The sequence below is a fragment of the Panthera leo genome, chromosome A1 (assembly GCF_018350215.1).
Source record: "Panthera leo isolate Ple1 chromosome A1, P.leo_Ple1_pat1.1, whole genome shotgun sequence".
In the NCBI taxonomy this organism is placed as follows: Eukaryota; Metazoa; Chordata; class Mammalia; order Carnivora; family Felidae; genus Panthera; species Panthera leo.
This window is the reverse complement of record NC_056679.1, coordinates 35935290-35955864: the sequence shown is the minus strand read 5'-3', so window position 1 is coordinate 35955864 and position 20575 is coordinate 35935290. Positions and strand designations below refer to the sequence as shown.

The 20575-nt window shown below is 37.0% G+C and overlaps 1 protein-coding gene across 1 annotated transcript in view; it reads left to right on the top strand.

Moving 5' to 3' along the window:
* DIAPH3 (diaphanous related formin 3) overlaps positions 1-20575 on the top strand; it is a 504750-nt gene that overhangs the window by 53110 nt on the left and 431065 nt on the right. Inside the window, exon 4 of the mRNA XM_042927440.1 lies at positions 13630-13734. Within this exon, the coding sequence (XP_042783374.1) occupies positions 13630-13734 (105 nt within the window). The remainder of the gene's footprint in view (positions 1-13629; positions 13735-20575) is intronic.

Genomic DNA, 20575 nt, shown 5'->3' with positions numbered 1-20575 from the left:
TAGTTAATGGCCTTTGTAGGGGGTACTGATGTTGGTAATGACCTATGTTCCCATTGTGTTGACCTCCCCTTTCTGTCATGTTCTTTTAAACAAAACAAAAAATACCCCACCAAACTGCTCCTTGCTTAGTTCTCTCTCAGGAGCCCACACTGAGATCTGGGAATCTTTTCTGATCCCCCTCAGGCATTGGTCACATCCATTCATTTCTGTGCTTCTTAGGCCCTGATTTTGTTTGTCCTCTGTTGAACCTTTCATTACCTCTTCCCCGGGCTAATGCACTGGTCTTCCAGCCACCCTTCCATGACTGCTATTCATTACTGTAAATCCTGGCCCAGACATGACTCTTCTCAGACCCTTTCCCATGTCCTATCAGACCTAGCACTCATTAAACCTGCCTCACAGCTGCTTGTGTATAAATCCCTTGTAGAACTTATCCTTTGTTACTCCGATAGGTCTTCCCACTAGATTAAACCCATACAGCAGCATTCAACTGGTTTATCTTAAACAATTGCCTATTAAGTGCATTTTCCTAACCTTTAAGATTTCTAAGATCCCACATTTCTTTTTACCTGTAATTCTATGTCTAGGTGGAAATTAGCTTTAATTGCCAGTTTTCCAAATTAGACAAAAACCTTAAAATGAATAGGAAGAGAAATTTTATGCATTCATCTCTTCTTGTTTGTTTTGATATCTTCTCTCTGAGAGAATGAAAGCTATGCAAGAATGGTCCTCTATCTAGATGTGATCATTAACAGGCATTAAATCAGTGCCAATGATGATAAAATTATTCTGACAAAGTTTTCAAATTCTGGATTTCCTGTCATCATTTGTAAGTATGGAAGAAATGGTCCCCTAAGATTGCACAAACTACTTAAGTTTGAGTATTGATGGCCTAATCGTTTCTTGGAAGATGTTTGTCAGCCTTTATCGAATGTAGTAGAGAGCACATTTATAAAAAGCCATCATTATCCCTTAAGTATGTGCTTGAGGTGTCTGCTGGTATTAAGAGCTTAGATGACCTGTTTAACACATATATTGGCTTCTAATGTAGGGAGATGTAGGTAGTAGTAAAGGTATTCACAGTTTGATTTTGAAACAGTTTTCACTGTGTAATGTTGAATCAAATACACAAAAAATAGAACACAATCTAACAACCACCACCACAGATATAATTGAAGTACCTTGTATACTCTTCATTCCATTTTTTCCCTTAATTCCCAAAGGTGAACATTAACCTGAACCTGTTGGTTTCATTCCTATGTTAAACTTTTTCTGTATAATAATGACCAATGTATAGAAACTTTTTTCCTAACCATTTGGTGGTAAGTTGCTGACTCCATGCCCCATAATCTCTTAATTCTTTAGTATTCTTTAGTATTAGTCCCTACAAATAAGGACATCCTTCTAACCACCTAAGTCAGGAAGTTAACAGTGATCATTTTCTATCAACTAATCCTCAGTAATACCAAAAATGGTCTTTATAGAAGAAGAGTGTAGTGTAGAATCCTGTGTTTCATTCAGCTGTCAAATTTTTAACATTTCCTTTGTTCTGAAATGGTCCTCAGTCTCTCCTTGTATTTTATGAATTTGACATTTTTGAAGATTCCTCTTGGTTAATTTGTAGGTCTCTGAATTTGAATTGGTACTATAAAACTTTTTAATTGTGTAAATCTGTAAGTTGTAAACAGGTTACCTCATACTTTAAACAAGTCAGTTTTTAATGGTCATAAGAATTTTGAATATCTCTTCACACATTTATTGGCCTTTTGGTTTATTTTGTAAATTACTTGTTCATATCTTTTGCCTGTTTTGTAACTGGGGTTTTTTGTCTTTTTTTTTTTTTTTAAGTTGTAGAATTTGTCACCTATCTGGATTTATGTTTGTATCTGTTTATAAGCTGTAAAGTATCTTGTCCCAGGCTGAGTCTTGTCTTTTTACTTTCTTTAGGGGTAGATGGATTAGACTACAGAAATGGAAAATTCACTATGGTCCAATTTATCCATCTCTTTATGGTCTTTGCTTTTTGTATATTTAAGAAATCCTTCTCTATCCTGACATCATAAATCTGTTCTGTATTTCAGGATTCTGTATCTTTATGTCTATATGATATGGATCCAGTTTTTTTTTTTTTTTTTTCCTACATGGATAACTGGTTTTTCTAGCAGCATTGATTTAATAGTCCTTCTTATCCTTCGTTTGTAATACCTCCAGTGGTAAACATCAAGTTTTTGCACATATGTGGGTTTGTTTTGGAGGCTTGATTTTGTCCATTTGTCTATTTGTCTGGCTCTCACTTACATCCATTGTCTTAATTACTGTAGCTGTATAATAAGCCTTGGTATCTAAGACCCCCCCCCCCCCTCGATTCAAAATCGTCTTGGCTATTCTTGAGACTTTGTGTTTTTATATTAATTTTAGAATCAGTTAAGTTACACTATAAACCCTGTTGGGTTCTTGATTGGAATTTCAGTGAATTTACGGATTTAGGCAAAGTGGATACTTTTGTGATATTAAGTTTTTCCATCTGTGAATATTGTATATGTTATCTCTATTTAAATTTTCAGTTCCTAAACGTAAAAATTTATGGTTTTTCTCCCTATGGGCCTTGCACATCTTCTATTAGGTTTATTCTTTAGTTTATTTCTAATATATAACTAGCTGTAAAAAATCTTTTAACTAATATTGTCAGTTTCTGTTGATGAATTTTGGTGTCTAGTAACATTATGGAATTCTCATTAGTTTCTGTTTGTTGAATGCTTCGTATTTTTTGTGTCCAATCAGAATATTTGTGAAAAACTTGTTTCTTACTCCTTTATTATATTGAGTAGAATTCTACAATAAAAAAAAAAAAAAGGTTAAAACCATGTACTTGAAAGTTCTAAATGTTTTTCAAATCTGAGATTTCATTCCAAACACAATAACCTCTGAGTTAGGGAACTGACAAGCTACTTTCACAATTTCTATGTACCTACCCAGTAAGGGCTCCACTTTCTTAACAATGTCATCTTCTGCTGTCAAAATGAAGGTGAAACACGATCAGTTCCATAAAGATTTTTTCTAAAAACCCTAGAAAACAAATTAATATGTTCTATTTTTCTGTTACTAAAGTGTTTAGTAGAGGTCTCTTTTCGTTTTGTATTTCAGTGACTAGAGTTAAGGTTAGCTCCTCACTAGACTGGCCTTCCCTTAGGGTAGATATTTGACCCCTGCTTTTTTTTTTTTTTTTTTTTTTTTCCTTAAACAGAGTATCTCCTCCATTACTGACTAAATGAGTGACCCTGATATTTCTGTTTTACTTGTTGATTTATGAGAACTAGAAGAACTTCTTTAATGAGAATTTTGGTATAAAAACTTTTTCTAAGAACTATATTTCAGTGGACTATGGATATTTAACTTGATTCATATCCATCTCCCTAGTGCCCTCATGGTGCATATTGCATGTATTGCGGAGTTTGTTTCTACCTTGGTAAACACATGTTTAAGCAATGACATGATAGAAATTAGTACACGGACAGTTAAATATTGAGATGTCTTTTTGTCCTTATTGGCTTTATTCAGATGTATTTGAAATCTAAGGTCCAGACGAAGAAAGAAGAGCTCAGGTGAACTGATAAAATCAAGTGTGACCACCTATGTGGTCAAGTATAAAAGTATAAAATCAAGTAAAAAGTCAAGTATAACCACCTAATATGTTTGATACTTAAATGGTACAGCTGGTGGGAGGAATGTTCATCTTGCTAACTCTATTCCTCTCTGTGGGTACTTGTGAAGGACAGTTTATCCTTTTTCTTTCCCTGTCATTTTTTTTTTTTCTCCTTAATCCTTCGTGTTAAGGGTTTATACATAGCTCTTTCTTTAGTCATATAAATGAATGCCTATTGTGTTGGATGTGTAAGTGATATCTTACCCAGGAATTGGAATGAAAAGAGAAACCAACAAAGACTCTTTTGTGTTAATTCTCTGTTTATTGACTGCTATAGATTGCTACTAGCAGTTAGCTTATTTCAAGTATTAGCATTCTTTACAAATCTACTTCTATCATGAGCATTTTTTATTTCTTAAAAACTTAAAAAGTATATTTAGGGTTGGCCAGATAAAATGAGAGTGGTTGCATGGGAATGGTTCATTTTGATCTATTAGTTGTTACCGTTTCCCTTTCCTTTAGGTGGAAATTGAAAAATTTAGGGAAAGGTGGTTTAAAAGCAATCGGAATAATATTCCAAACTGGAGGAGGAGGAAGAAGAAAAGAGTATAGAAGTATAAGGCAACTGTCAAGTTGATTCATTGGCTGTGTTTGTCAGGGGGGAATAATGTCAATGCCTAGTTGTTTCTCTTTGGATCCAGATAAGTGAGAAAATAAATGATTTAGGAGCATTGGATTTTGCCTGGTGGGAGTTCACTGAACCAATAAAAATGGTTAGGGGAATTTTAAAAAGAATAAGTGTTATGATAATGTTTAAGCATGCTCTTTCACCAGTGGGGAAGTGTGCAAGTCTGTTCTTTTCCAGCTGTGAAGGCTTTTTCTCAGTCTTGTTTCATCTCTAGAAAAGTTGGCTTTTGTATCTTTAGTCCACTGACGATCCTTCATGTAATTTGTGAAGAAATAGCCATTTGTTTAGAAAAGTTGAAAAGCAAATAAAAACTTTTACCAGTAGCTGTGTTCTTATCTAAAAGATCACATAACCATTGTTTGTGATTATAGGTGCTTAGGTATATGCTTGAACAGTTCCAGCAAGATGATATTTCAAAATAAATTAGTTGTGCAGCTCTCTGCATGTTAATTTCATTTCTTGTCTATTCGGCTAAAACTTAAAGTATATGGAAGAAAAGCAATGCATGAGTTTCTTCTTTTTTTGTTCTTTGATAACGGCTCTAGGACAGTTTTAAATTTGGTTTCAAATTAAGATAGTTTACACTTGCTATAAGCTTCAGTTAGAGTATTTGGTCGAACATTATATGTGAGTTCTTTGTCAGTCTCTGGATAAATGCTGTTTTATGCCTGCCATCCTTTTAATGAGCTAGCCATCTGAATTCCTATTAATTTTAATGGGGATTGAGTAAAGATACTGTGGCTAGAACAGTGGAAATCCAGCCTTACTAGTGCGAAAACCAAAAAATATAACTTCTCTACAATCACATTTATATATAAAAAAGGTTACTGTGTAAGAACATAGTAAAAAATGATGGTCAAAAGAAAGATAAGCTGTTCTGTAATGTTAGCATATTTATGGACATGTTGAATATGAAGTAGTAATACACTTAATTGTGAGCTCTTTTTTCCAAGGTATTTATCTCATAAAGGTTTTCTAAACCTAACCTAAGAATAAAACAAATTACAGAACTAGATAGATTCAGTTTGTGTGTACTATGAGTGTTTATAATGACCTGGAATAAGATCATGAAATCTTTCACTAAATACTATCTTAGTGTAGGGATAAACATTAGCAGGACCTTTGACATGTGGTATGGAAGATGAATTCCAATGTGGTTAAGAACAGAAGAACACTTTTAGAAGAAATGGGTAAAATTGTGCTTATAGAATGTTGAGATCTGAAGTCTCAGGAGAAGTAATTAGGGAATCTTGTGGACCTGTTAAAATGCTTAACCAATTCATAGCTGTCGTGATAAAATGTTACCAAAGCAGACTGTTTCCAGGAACAGTTCTATTGGTTTTAACCCATGAAACAGAAATCTAATACACTATTCAAATGAGATGATTTCTTTTGACTTAATAAGAATTAATGTTTGCCTTGCTATTGCTGTGCTTCCAGTTTTTACCTTCTGATATCATGCTTATTGATCAATATGAATGTTTGGGTCTATGACGATCCTGTCTTTGCAGCATCCATTTTCTATCTCGTCATGCCTCTGCCTGTCTGGGTGAATTGCTTTTTCCTCTCTGGGTGAATTGCCTCAAACCTGACCCTCTTCAACTTGCTGCTTGTGCATATTCGCTTAATTCTCTGAATAGTCAATCATTTTAAATTTAATCTGACTCTCCATGGTGTTAACTATCCCACTCCACTTGATGTATGTAAATTTAATGAGCATGCTGTCTTGTAAAATCCACATCCATGAATGAAAATAGTGAGTCAAATGTTTGTAACTTGGTGGAATATGTGTCCATTCTGTTTGCCATTCTTCGCTCGATTGCTCCTTAGTGCTCTAACTAGTTGCATGTATGTGCAGGAAGTATTAAGATTATTTCACACCCTCACCTCAGTTTTGCCAAGAAAACATGGAAAGTAGTTATTTTTATTAGTATTTTGTCAGTCTAGGATGGAGTCAAGGTGTGTAAAATATAGTAGCAAACTTCGGACTTTCTTGTTTGTGGAAATTTCTGGCCCCATCCAACACTTAGGAAGAATCCCTTGCAGTGTTTTAAAAGCTGCTGACTTGACTATATTCCTTTCACCTGGCTTCCAGGTCAGGGCTGCTATTGATCCATTTGGTATCTTCATGCAGTTTAGAGAAGGTATATTCCTTCATTCCTCTCTGTGGATACAATGCATCACAGAAACTCCCACAATGTGAGTGAAGTCTGTAAGATCTCAGCTCTGTTCTCTCTTCGACCAGATGCCACCCTGATTCCAGGTCACTGAGGTTGTGTGTGATTCTGCTAGTGCTCCCTGGAAACATCGTGGATTTCAGCTTGGCCATGTTTGAATACCTGTGTTACTAGAACTGCCTAAAGAATCCATCTCTGGGGCTGGACCTTGTTTGTTCGTACTCTCAGCTAGGGATGTGAGTATTATCTCTAGCTCCAGCTCCATCCTTCAGAAAATGACCTCAGTTTCCTAGTTTGTCTCTAAACAGGAATAGCAAACTCTGTTTGGGAAATTTTGTTACATCTTACATATTTAACAAATACCGGAAAAGAAATCCACTGTGGTCTGTGCACTGTCAAAGTGGCAACGGGTGTAGAAAAGAGTTCTTTAAAAGGTTACCTGTGAAGGAGAATAAAGGAAGCCATATATAAAGGAGAGCTAGGTTTGAAGGAAGGTGCTTTTTCCTTTTAATTTTAATCCATTAAGGATTAACATGTTTATATATTGAGACCCAACCAACTGAGAACAATTTAGTGAGACAGAATTGAAAAAGGATAATTGATATGCAATGCCCTTTCAGGAGGTGAGAGGAAAGGAGATCCAGAGCATAAATGAATGGAATTATCTTTGGATGGATGCAAGAATTGATACAGAAAGATTAGTGTGCAAATAAATTGGTAATATGGGAAACGAGAAATTGAAAGTTTTCTTTTTACAGAGGAAATTGAAATTTGCTTACTGAAAATGATAGTTGAAATGGTAGTTTCATAGCTCTTGGGGAAGGGCAAGTTTGAAATAAATACTTTAGGGAATGTGAGAAGAAAAATGAGTTGGCTTTTCTGTAAATGTAGGAAATGATGATCCATAGAATTAACCTGCTTTAGGAGAACATACAGGGGATCAAGAAATAGGTCTTATTGAGGTCAACACTATGGTGGTCCAGCAGTAGGACAAGTGAAAAGACAGAAAATGAGGGTCTGAGAATAGAGTCATGAGCATTACATGATGATACCTGAGGTAGAACCATTTTTAGATAATGAAAAGGTCTAGGTGTAGTCATGAAGACTGTGGTTGAGCAAAGTTGAAGTAAAGATTGCTGGTGGTGGAGAAGCTAAAGACTGGGTGGCAAGGCATGGGATGGGAGAGGAGTCAATACAAGTTGTTGGCAACGTAAGTGATAAGTCCGATTGCATTAGCCCCAAAGGAAATGGGATTTTAGATGAAAATGGAGATAAATAATGGAATAAGAATGATGAGTGTAGATAGACCACAGTTCAAATAACATAGGACTATGGTCAACTGAAAGAATTTCCCGAAGTCTCCATTCTCTCTTCAATATAGAGAAGCCGGTCCATACCTCCCATGGGTTATTAGTGACAGTTAATGTAGTAAGAGTGCTTATAAATGTTTAGCACGATGCCTGCAAGAACTTAACCATTATTTAGGAATACTAAATCTTGGTGAAAGATGTAGAAAGGCTTGTGGGAAGAATGAGGACAGTTTACAGAGCAGATTTGGAATGAAAACAGAAATTTGAACAGCTTGAATTTTGTTTTGGAAAATTCCAAAGAGTGCCTAATCTTTAGATTTGGAATGGAATTCGGATACCTATGTCTTTGTTAGTAGTCCCAGATATTTGTTTTGATAGTGTGTGTGTGTGTGTGTGTGTGTGTGTGTGTGTGTGTACTTCCTTCCCCTTCATCAAGTCTGTATTTATTGTAGCCAAGTATACTGCAAACTTGCTCTTTGTATTTAGTGGACTTAAAAATATTTTTTTTTTTTAAGAATGAAAGATGTTCCATTTTTTTCATACTTTGAAAATTATTTTTATGACAGAAGTTTTATGAATATTTCAATTTAGTCTTAGAAAAGCTTTGCTTGGAAGCAACCTTAGATTTATAGAAGGGTTGCAAAAAGAGCACAGACCGTTCTTATATACCCTTCACCCTACTTCCTCAAATGTCAACACATTCTATAACTTGAGTTCAGTTATTAGAACTGAGAAATGTTGGTACACTACTAATGAAATTACATTATTGAGATTTTGCCAGTTTTTCTACTTGTGCTTTTTCTGTTCTAGGATCCAATCCAGGATCACACCTTGCATTTAGTTTACTCTGTATCCTTAGTCCCCTGCAATCAGTGACATTTCCTTATCTTTCCTGACCTTGATCCTTCTGAAGAATCCTTATTTTGAAAGCCCCTTGATCTGGGTTTCTCTTTGGCAGTATTTTTTTGTGTCTAAAATCTATCTTTAGTTCCAGTCAGACTCCCACAGTAAAACAGCACAGTGGTTCAATTAAGGTGAGTTTTTAATTAGAAAGTAATTAACTGAGAGAAAATTGGTTTTTGATATTGCCACTCCCAATTTCCCCAGGCAAAACTGTGGTTAAACATGTATATGAAGGTAGCACTGTGAGTTAATTTCTAATGTCTGTTAAGATATTAATAGAGCTTTAACAACAATACTCTTCAGACAAAGTTTTGATTTGGTAACTGCATAAATATTTTTGAGATCTATTCAGCTAAATATTGCCAGCTAATAAATATCTGTTCTGTAAGTGGGAAAACTTTAATGTCCTACCTACAAAATATTAACCTCATTCAAATTACTCATCTGGTTTTTTGCAATTATGAGTTCTATATATTTCCTGTTTGGTGTTTATAATAGATATTTAATGAATTCCCTACATGTATCTCAATACATTGATACAATGAAGTAAACCACATTTCAGGGGTCTCTTAAAATCTGTACCTGCGCATCATTTTGTACCTATGCAGTGTAGTAGAGGGTCCCAACCTAGGTCTGAATGGAAGAGTTGGTTAATCCAGTGGTTTGTATTGCTTGTTGAGGCCATTGACATGAGTTTCTGTATTACTCAGTTCTGCTTAGAAATAAGCCTTATTAGGAAGTAAGTTATTTTCAAACCGTGTTGTGGATGCTGCTGGTGCCCCTCTAAGACCACCTTCATCAGGTTGGTGCACGCAGATTCCAGGTGGTAAGTGTTGGTTCCTCGTAGCTTATAGCTGCCCTATCTGGAGATTTGGGTTCCAGGGGCTAGGATCCTGTAGCTAATCTGCTGACTGATTCGGAGGGGTCAAACTGTCCTCTCCCTCTAGGTAGTACTAACAGCCATGCAGTTCAGGCTGAAGCAATATTTTCAAAAGTCTCTTTCCCCTGCTCTGTCTTGCTTTTCTTTATTCCCCTATCCTGAGGGCATCCCCTCTGTTAGTCATCTGCACCAGGATCCTTGTCTCACACAGTACCTCTTGGGAACCTGACCAAAGACAGTAGGGCTACTGTATGATCATTTTGAGCAGATGGAAACTGAGTAACATGAAAATGGTTGACTTATTTGCAAGGGACCTCTTATAATTACCTGGAAACTGCCCTGGACTGGTAGTCTGGGCTCCATGGCTTGTGTTTCTAATAGCCACCTCGCTAGAAAAGTCATGCAATTTCTGTGAGCCTGTATTTTTTATCCTGTAACACATGGAGCTTAGACTATGTGATGCTCAAATTCTCACATTGAAGATTTTCCCTTAAGGCAGGGGGCTATTAAATGAAGATGCTTGTTCTCCCCTGATTCCACCCCTCACCCCTAACTCTAGTTTCCTAGATAGCCCTCAGAGATGCTCAGCTTAGCTCCTCTGGAATTAAAGACACTGAAGGGATTCAGAGCAAGTTTCCCCAAACTGTTCCACTTTGGCATGTGGACTACTGGAGTTGAAGGCAACTGAGGCCTGGAGGGCTCAAGAGAAACTTTTTTGCCCCTGTCTGAACCACCTAGAAGAATGTAAATTGAGAGTCTTTCCCAAAGCATTACTATGAGAGAAATTTTATCTGAGTGACCCATCTGTATAGCAGAACAAATACCTAATTACCAAACCTCTTATTGCCCTGTGAATTGCCCTCCTCCCCTTGGAAACCCCAGGCTCCTATCCCATGCCTCAGCTCGGTATGGCATATAAACCTCATTTTACCTTTCTGTCTTGGAATCTTTCTTGTGTGTGGGGTTCTTGTATGTATGAATTAAATTTGATTTTTCTCCTGTTGATCAGCCTCATGCCAATTTAATTCCTAGTTTAACTAGAAGAACCTATGAAGGGTAGAAAGAAAGAACTTTTTTCTCCCCCTATATAGATGTGCATTAGCTAGGAAAAAGCTTCCAATACATTTTTCAAGGACTTTGTAGACACCCACCCCCACCACCTGCCCCCTGCTGAAATTCAGCACCAAAGTCCAATAGGGCTTTCTCCTTTCAGCCTTTTTCTTTGTGAGATAAAAATCTATTTTACAAATACTGCACTTTTTTTTTTATACACAAATATATATTTTTCCTTTTCATTGCTCCTATATATCCTTTTTTCCCTTTGTAAATGGCAGTTTCTTTTTCCAGTGCCATTGGTTTCTGGACATGTAGAGAATGACCACCTGTGAGTTACATGCCTAATGAGAAAGGTCTGCGGTACTATGTAGCTGATTCCAAACTTTCAGTGTCCTTCCTTCATTTTCCTTTTTGCTTTTATTTTTATTTCTTTTTACTTTTAGTTTTTTTAAATTTTAGAGTGCAAGCAGGGGAGAGACGCAGAGGGAGAGAGACTATTAAGCAGACGCCATGCTCAGCGTGGAGCGGACACGGGGATTGATCCCATGGCCCTGGGATTATGATCTGACCCGAAATCAAGAGTTGGACGCTCAACTGACTGAGCCACCCAGTCTCCCCCCTTTTTGTTTTAAAACAGGGACTGTCATGAAGTGACTGCCGTATTTAGACAAGAGAGGTGGAATAAGACAGTGGAAAGAGGTTGGGAGAACCCTGAGTCTCTTCTTTAATTCCAAATATACCACTATTGTGTATGAGCTCCTGTCATCTTGAATATGCCTTTCCAAAAAGAAGGCAGTAAACTTTTTAAAAGTGTATATCTTAAAATTTTATTTTGATTTCAGCCACAACTAAAGGATTTTGTAGTTTGTTAGCATTCTGTATTTACTACATATTTTAATTTGCTGGTGAAAGAGGCTGGGCCATGCTTGTCTATTAGAAAGAAAATAAAAATACAGTGAATAATTTAATACAGGGGTTCTCAGTACTCTTAAGTACCCTGCCTTTTTGTAACCAGTATACCCATTACCTTCCCTGTAACTTCCCCGTTACTTTCTTCCAATGAAATTCTATATAGGTAATATAAACTACCTACACTCATAATTTAAAAAATCCACTTAATACCTCACTGTAATAAATATTCAACATATATTTCAATATAAACAATTGGCCATGACTGCTGAAGAAGGTATAATAAAGTCATTCTTGAATCTTCACCTCGTGCATACAACAGCTATGGTGCAGGTTTATGTAGCTGTGCTGTTCTAGTGATTCAAATACCACAAGCAGTGTTGTCCTGGGGTACCCAAATTTCAAAAATAGAGCACAACTGATGATAAAGCTTATTTAAAAACAAACAACAAACAAAAACAACAACAAATACACCCAGTGGTACTATAACTTGCAGCTATATTAGAATATTAAATATTAAAATCACATAATGCAAAGTATTTCATCTGTAACAACTTACATACTAATGCCATTGTACATTTAATTCTATTGAGTTATTCTAGGCTTAAATAAAATTTTCTTTTTCAAGATGTGTGTCTCTCTCTGTGGGACACAAGACAGTTTCTCATTGTGTAGGATTAGCCCATGTGTTGAAGAATGTCTAATATACCTTGATGAATACTGGTAGCTTCATCTCAAGTCACTGACGACCAGAATATCCCAAGACCTTTCTAAAATCCTAAGTGGTGTTAAGGCCTATTGAGAGTCCCAGGCTTAGAGGGGAAAAAAAAAAAAAAAAAAAAAGGAACAAAACAAACCATTATTCACGTAATAGGATATTTCTAACCTGAACAGCCGGGAGTGACATTACTAATTACTACCTTTTATTAGAGTGTCAAGTTGAACAACTTCTAAGATCTTAAATATTTATATCAAGGTGAAATGAAGGAAATTTTGACTTTTAAGTGCTTGAAGGGATGGGTAGCCAAAAACTGAGTCAGCTAAAGGCATAAACTACAGTGTCTGATGAATTGTAGCACTCTTCTAAAACTTAGAATAAATTTAACCTGCTGGGCTCCACAGGTGATCTGAATTCTTGATTTTTATACACCTGTTTCTGAGAGGCTATGGAGTTGGTATACATTCAAGTGTGTTCTATTGTGTGTTACAAATAAGGGCTACTATCTGGAGGAAATCCATTTGAGCAGCCCTTTTTCAGCCATTTCTGTTATACCTTAGGCTCCTTTTCCATTACCAGAACGGCCTCTAATGAGAGCAACTTAACTGGTAGCAATTCTCATACTTACGTGGATATTCTTGATTTGTATTTTTAGTTAGTGTTAGACCTGTAGTGAGCTCCAGGTTACTTTAACCTTTGATTGGTGCTGTTGAGAAATGTTAGATTTTTAGGTGGTACTTCATTTTATGAGTGCAACTTTTATGTTCTTTGGAACCTAGAATAAATTAAGTAGTTGGTATTTTTGGTAGGGGTAGAGAAGAGAAAACTAGAATGCTTTGCCTTTTGCTAGGCTCTCTACCAGGTATTTGACTCTATGAGCTTGTAGCTACAGAATCAGGAAAGTGCTTGCTTATTTACCTTTTAATTTTTATGATACATGGAACAGCTCTTTCAGAAATAGTGCAAGATAGCTTCAGGTGCACTGCCTTTTTTTTTTTAAAGTACCTATATTTGTGTTTGTGTATTTAAAATGTGAATCCAGATGACCTTAAGAAAGGCAGAAATCTTCAACTGTCTAATTATCTGTAGTGATGAGAGTGTAATTTTACTAGCCTGTTGCGAATTTAAAAAGGTTTTCTGGTGTTTTACCTGTTAAAATGATCTAGAACGTGTTTTTCTCTGTGTCTCCTGCTCTTTGCTTTCCTCCAGGCAGAACTACACGTAAATCATTCCAAAACAATTAATGCTGCCGTAGTCACAAATTATTGATTTTCCGTTGGTAGGGTATGTAGAATTGCTGCTCTACTTAGATTCTAAAATGAGGCTTTTTAATTGTGTTTTCCAGGAAGATATGAATTTAAATGAAGATAAGAAAGCACCATTGCGGGAAAAGGACTTCAGCATCAAAAAAGAAATGGTGATGCAGTACATTAATACTGCTTCCAAGACAGTAAGTAAAACTGTCAAGTTGAGAGATACTGCTGGAACGTGCTGCAGTGGGGAAAACAATGCGTTTGTCTAATGATGTGCTTCAGTTTGTGGGCAACTGGAATCAGAGGGCTTTTGAGTGTATAAAGGCACAAGTATTGGACGTTTGTTTAATTTGAAAATACTTCTTACAGCTTCTAAAACTGCTGTGGTCCTTTAGCCCCTCGCATTGGTGAGGAACACCGACTGGTTGGTTTACTGACTCCAAGACTTCTTTGCCTGTTAGTGGATTCAGATGGCTATTGATCTCTAATGTCACTTATACACCAGGATGATATTTGCATTACAGAAAAGTAAGACTGATGACATTCTAACTACGTAAATCAGTACACATAATAGTGGCTTAGAGGCATCTCTTTAATGCGAGTTTCCCTACGGATAAAATTATCTTGTAACAAATTATAAATGTAGACGTTGGAAGGAGCATTAAGCGTCCACTCAGCTGCCAGTTTTCTAGGGAAACATGAAATATGTGGGTGGAAGTAATGAGTAAATGTCTAAGAAACCATGACTGGCACACAGAATCAATTATATTTATTTCGTGGGACAACAAATGAGCTTGACCAGTCATATAAAAATTGAATAAATGGATTCGATGAAATCTAGAAATGGAAGCTAATGAAGAAGCAATCAGAAAGACAGCAGAAAATGATTTTGGCTGAATTTACAATAGAATTGGATTAGACAAAAATTACTTAACACACTGTACTTTTCACCGGATACTTTAACCAAAGACCAGGTTACAAGAATATAAGTCACTTATACTTTAACTCTATTTATCTCCTAGACCAGTCAGTGACTTGGAGGCCTTTGTTTGGGAAGACAGACTCAAGTGATGTTTAATTTTTAAACATGTCTCAGGTTTGGCATTCTGATGTTTAGTTGTTCAAATCACTGAGTACTATACTTTTTTTTTGGCTCTCTATGTAGATGGGCGCTGTATCCTGCTGTTGTGACAAAAATTGCTTTTTGTCCCTTAATGCTACCTGGACATCGCAAATTAGAATTAGGGACTTAAGAGTCAGAGCACTTGTATTTCGGATGACTTATCTTCCCTTTGATATTGGGCATCTTGTTTTACCTCTGATGCTCAATTTCCTCATCCTTAAGATGGGACTAATATCTATATCATCAGCTTGTTAGAATTAAATTGTTGATGCCATAATTGCAACATGACCGGTTTTATAACTGGTGGCTGTCTCTTGTGGTAGCACTGGTGGCTGTAGCAATCGTTTCTTATTTTTTTCTTTGTGATTTGTTTGTTCTCGCTGTTGAAATCCTTATGCCATAATTACTGATGTACTTGGATTTATGTTTTTTAAACCTTTTTTTTTAATATATGAAATTTATTGCCACATTGGTTTCCATACAATACCCAGTGCTCATCCCAAAAGATGCCCTCCTCAATGCCCATCACCTACCCTTCCCTCCCTCCCCCCCCCCCCCCCCCCCATCAACGCTCAGTTTGTTCTCAGTTTTCAAGAGTCTTTGGGAGAGAGCTTTGGCTCTCTCCCACTCTAACCTCTTTTTTTTTTTCCTTACCCTCCCCCATGGGTTTCTGTCAAAGTTAATGGCAGCCTTTTAAAAAAAGTTTTTAATATTTACTTATTTTTGAGAGAGAATGGGACAACGTGAGCAGGGGAGGGGCAGAGAAGGTGAGCAGGGAAGGGGCAGAGAGAGAGAGGGAGACACAGAACCCAAAGCAGGCTCCAGGCTCCCAGCTGTCAGTACAGAGCCTGATGCGGGGCTCAAACCCACCAACCACGAGATCACGATCTGAGCCGAAGTTGGACGCTTAACCGACTAAGCGCCCCAGGTGCCCCGGATTTATGTTTGAAAATTCAAGTTGACTGTTAGTGAGTCCGTGTCACATTTATTAAGTGTCTGTATATCAGGCAATATTTTAGGCAATGGAGTTGAAGCACCAGGATGGTCAATCATCGTGGCCTACGGAGTAACATAGGATATACACAACAGAAACACACAAACGTGTAATAAGTGAAATGTAATGTGGGAAAAAAAGCAGGGGGATTGGAGATAATACAACTGTTTTTTTTTTATTGAAATATAGTTAACACAGTGTTACATTAGTTGCAGATATACAGTAGGATTTACCAGTTCTATACTCATTACAGTGCTCATTACAATAAGTGTACTCTTAATCCCCTTTATTTTACCCATCCCTTCACCCACCCTCCCTCTGACTGAACTGCTGCATAGAGTGATCAGGGAAGACCCCCCTGTTAGGGAATTTTAAATCCAACAAGTATGAATTTACTTGATATAATTACAAGAGATACTATATTATTAGAATTGGTTTAGAAAACGTTGGTATAATAGTGCATTTTAGTTCTTGAATTTCAGATAACAAACAGACGTTTTAACAGAAGAACAAATCACTTTGAACTTCATTAGAGTGGATCTATTTCAGTTTGCATTCACTGATTTTAAACTTTAATCCTCTAATCGTTTTGGACTAAGGTTGGAATTTATTTACTAGAATTAGATAATTAGATTATCAGGATTGAAATAGATTAGTTATCTAAAGTATGATTAAAGCATTCACTCCTTTAATTAGTGCTGGGAGGATGGTGACTTTTCCTAGGAGGGTTCTGAATAATTTGGTGGGTGGTTAACATTGTAGGAAGTTCAAGCTGACCAGTCATCTATTTTTGCTCTGGAAGTAGAGACACATTAACTCTCACATACAGACTTTGTCATACCAGGGTATTTAGGTTAATGAGTACCAAAAAAGCTTCTCTGAGGAAAAACCATGAAAATTTATGGATGGGTTGTTCCAGAGAACATGGGGGTATTTGTCAGGTAAACTTTTATAAATTTAGCCTTAGACTTTGCTTTGAGATTCTTTTTGTGGATAAGCATTAAGTGTGTGTGTGTGTGTGTGTGTGTGTGTGTGTGTGTGTGTATATACATATATATGTATGTATATATGTATATATATGTGTATAGAAAAAGTATATGAAAATGCTTTAGAAATGTTAACCCTCAAACAAGCACTAAACTAGCCAAGCTTGTTTCTTAGAATAGGGGGAAAAAAAAAACCCCAACAAATTCATAGTAATGCTGACTTTTTCAGTTAGAAAAGATTATTAAAATTTTATTCAAGTAGCCTAGTTAGAGGCTGAAAGTGTCAGATCACAGTTTTCCAACTTCTAGGGTGTAGATGGATAGGTGATCCACATGTGCCCTGTACAGTCTGGAAGCCAGGTGTGCTGGGGGCTTCTGAGGAAGATTTCTCTTCCTTATAAAAAGATCCAGAGCAGAAAACCACTTTCTTTCCTGTTATTTGACATGGTGGTGAGAGGGTGTGGGATCCTTGGCACATGACCCCTTAGAGCTGATGCTCTGGCTATGTACAATCCTGCCTCCAGACTCTCCCATTGTGTGATGGGGTGCATATTCTTATTTAAGCTACTTGAAGTTGGGATTTTGCTTTGCGGCTGTGCACGTGTTGCTGGACTGTCCTGATAGCCTTTTGCCTGCATAGGATCTCTATCTTTAATTAACTGCGGAAATTACTCCCCTCATCAAGTATACTCAGCGTACATGAGGATGGGTACTACAAGGCCAGATGGACATTCCTTGGTAAATGGCTTGTCTCAGGTGTTCAGTAGTCAGTGTATTTAAAAAAACTTTCTGAATGAATGAATACAGTCTTGGCTTTTATTTGATTACTGGGTGGATGGTAAGACTATTCTGTAGTAAGTGGTAAGGACCTTGAAGTTAGGATGAGACATGATAGTCCAAATGGAAGAGAATCCATCGTTCCCCAGAAATGTAAGAAGAAAATTCTGGAACAGGACAGAGGAGCTCTTAAGCACAATTGCATAAGAATTTCTCCTATTTTCTAAATGAAAGGCAACTATAATTTAATAAAAGTGCACCTTGTAAATGTATTATTCAATCTTGCTTATCCTGACTCTGAGTGTTCTCATTCTTGATTGTGGTTTAATTATTAACCCTTTTCTTCTCTTAAAATTTTTAAAGCACCCCTGCAGATAATGTTAAATGATGATATTTGTCGGGACTCCTGTGCTTTGAGGGGATGGACCAAGCTAAGGAGATAAATTCTTTAAAAATTTTTTAAAAAATATTTGTTTATTTTTGATAGAACACAACAGGGGGAGGAGAAGAGAGAAAGGGAGACACAGAATCTAAAGCAGGCTCCAGGCTCTGAGCTGTCAGCACAGAGCCCAACACGGGGCTCGAACCCACAGACCATGAGATCATGACCTGAGCCGAGGTCGGCCGCCCAACTGACTGCACCACCCAGGCGCCCTTCAGTAGGTAAAGTCTAATAGACTTGCTGCCTTGGTTTTGGTGTATCATACCCTGTATCTGTGATTCCCGGGTTGATGTCGGTGTTTATCTTCTTGTGGGTGCTTGAGTTGTATTCAGGGCGAACTGGCTCTGGGTGTACGATGTCCGGGTTATGTACAAGTCTGTTGACAGGATTAACAGGAAGCCATGGATTCCTTGACAAACACTTTTAAAAATGTGTTAAACAGGATACTTGTGGAGAGTAGGATTTAGAGCTATAAGATACTTCTTCTCCCCTCCTGCCCCCACCCCCCATCACAAAGGGATTGTAAGCATAAAAAATTCACCCTACTTTTCCCATCTGTTGAGAAGAATCTTCCATTTGCTCTTCTGCTTCTAGGCTTTTTCAGGGTAATCAGTGGCCGTAGAAAGCTGGAGGAATCCTGGAAGTCAAAACCTACATCCCAGGAAGTGAAAGCAAAGCCCTGGAAGCAGGGGTTGGGGGGTGGGGGGGATGGGGAGTCTCAGAGGGTGCAAGAGGGAGGGGAAAAGTGAAATGTAACACATTAGCATTTGCTTGTCCGTACTTTTTGGAGTTGACCCCCCCCCCCCCCCCCACTTACTTTTGGATACAAGATGAGACTGTCCTGATAGTTGACTTCTGTATGAATTATGAGTGGACTGCTATCAGCATGTAGTGGTCTTGTCTTTTGGATGTACCATTAGGTGTGGATAAGAGGCTCCTAAAATTTCTCTTCAAGATTTTAAGCTTCTCATTCCTTCAAAATACATTAGCTTTTTTTTTTTTTTTTTTTTTTTTTTTACTTCCCCACCCTGAGAGAGAGCGCTTCTTAATTAGAGCATCCAACCTTTATTTCCCATTTATATTCAGTTTTTTCCTTTTGACACCCCTCTCCCCACCTCCCAGAAAGAAGCAGAATTCCGCCTTGTTGTGCCCAGATATCCGGTAGCTTCCTTGGACTTTGTTAACTGTTCTCTTCCCTAGTCATTCGAGACTGCAGACAGCTGAGGCATGTATTGGAAAAGATTGACTTGGTGTTGCATTTTACTCCTCGAACCCCTAAGTATTTCTGTAGTTCTTGCTTAGACTTCTTTAGTAAGAAATAAACACCAAATATTACAGAACATAACTTTAAAAGGCACATAGAAGACTCACAGGTTTGTGAAACAAGGTAATAAAATGAATCTAAATTGAGTTTGTAGGTGTAGAGTTATAAGGTCTCGTGTCTGTGTACGTGTGTGTGTGTGTGTGTGTGTGTAGTGTCTAAAGATAATTTGAAAGGTGTTATCATGATACCACTTGTTCTAGCCCAGTAGAGCATGATGTTCAAGTATGGAGAACGTGGTTTTGTCCAGTGTTGTCCATCTACACATACCTTGATCAGAAAAGATTTTTTTTTGAAAAAATACTAATAATGTTCTGATTTGTGTTATCTACATAGGTAGAAAAGCTAGAGTTCATTTATTCTTAGCTCTGGTTTGTTAATGCCCCCGTTGATAATACAGTATTTTCATGCCTTTCAGAGTCTTTTTTGGGTCCATTTTCTTTTTTTTTTTCTTTTTTCTTTTATTTATTTTTTTAATATGAAATTTATTGTCAGATTGGTTTCCATACAACACCCAGTGCTCATCCCAACAGGTGCCCTCCTCAATGGGGTCCATTTTCATATATCTTGGAAAATATTGTCAGATACAGATAAATCAGGTTCTTTTTGTTTCCTCTCACTTTTCATCATTTTTACTTAAAAGGTTTATATTTTAGCTGCTGAAAACTTCGATGAACCAGACAGTTTTATACATTCTTGCTAGTTACAGTTAACATGGATTACTTTTTGGCTTCCATTTCAGGTTAGGGAATTGATCAAAGCACACTTGTAACATAAAAGCTTACTAAAAATTTGTGGCTGGTACTCGGTATTAGACACTTACCTATTTATCAACAATGCCCTTGCTTACGATATTTTGCTTGTTTATCTCCAGGTCTTGTCTGCTGAGTTGGGGAAAATATTAGAGCCCCAGGGCAATGAAGCAATTTCTTGTTAGAAGTATTTCTTAATAATCTAACTGGCATTTTAATTTCCATTTCTGCCTATATAGGACAGGTTTTATTTATGTACAATTAAAATGATCTTCCAACAGCTCAAATTCATCCAGCTTCATTATGAGTTGTTTCTGGGCGGCACCGGTGGCATTTAATGTTCTCTATTACTGCAGTGTGTTCTTGCTTAGGCAGGAGATGATAATGAAGAAACCAGTCAGCTTTTTTCTTTCTTTCTTTCTTTTTCTTTTTTTTTTTTTATAAGAAATTAGGTTTAAGTTAGCATTGTGGATTTTCAATCTTTTAAACACCTTAAAGATACCTTTTCTTATAGCCATTTTTTAAAAGACTCGCCAGAAATACTTATTTACTGGTCAAATGTAGAGTTTTGGTCACTGATGCTTATACCATTTGTGGCATTGGAGATCATCTGCGGCTGTCTTTATCTTTCTCATTGAGTTGG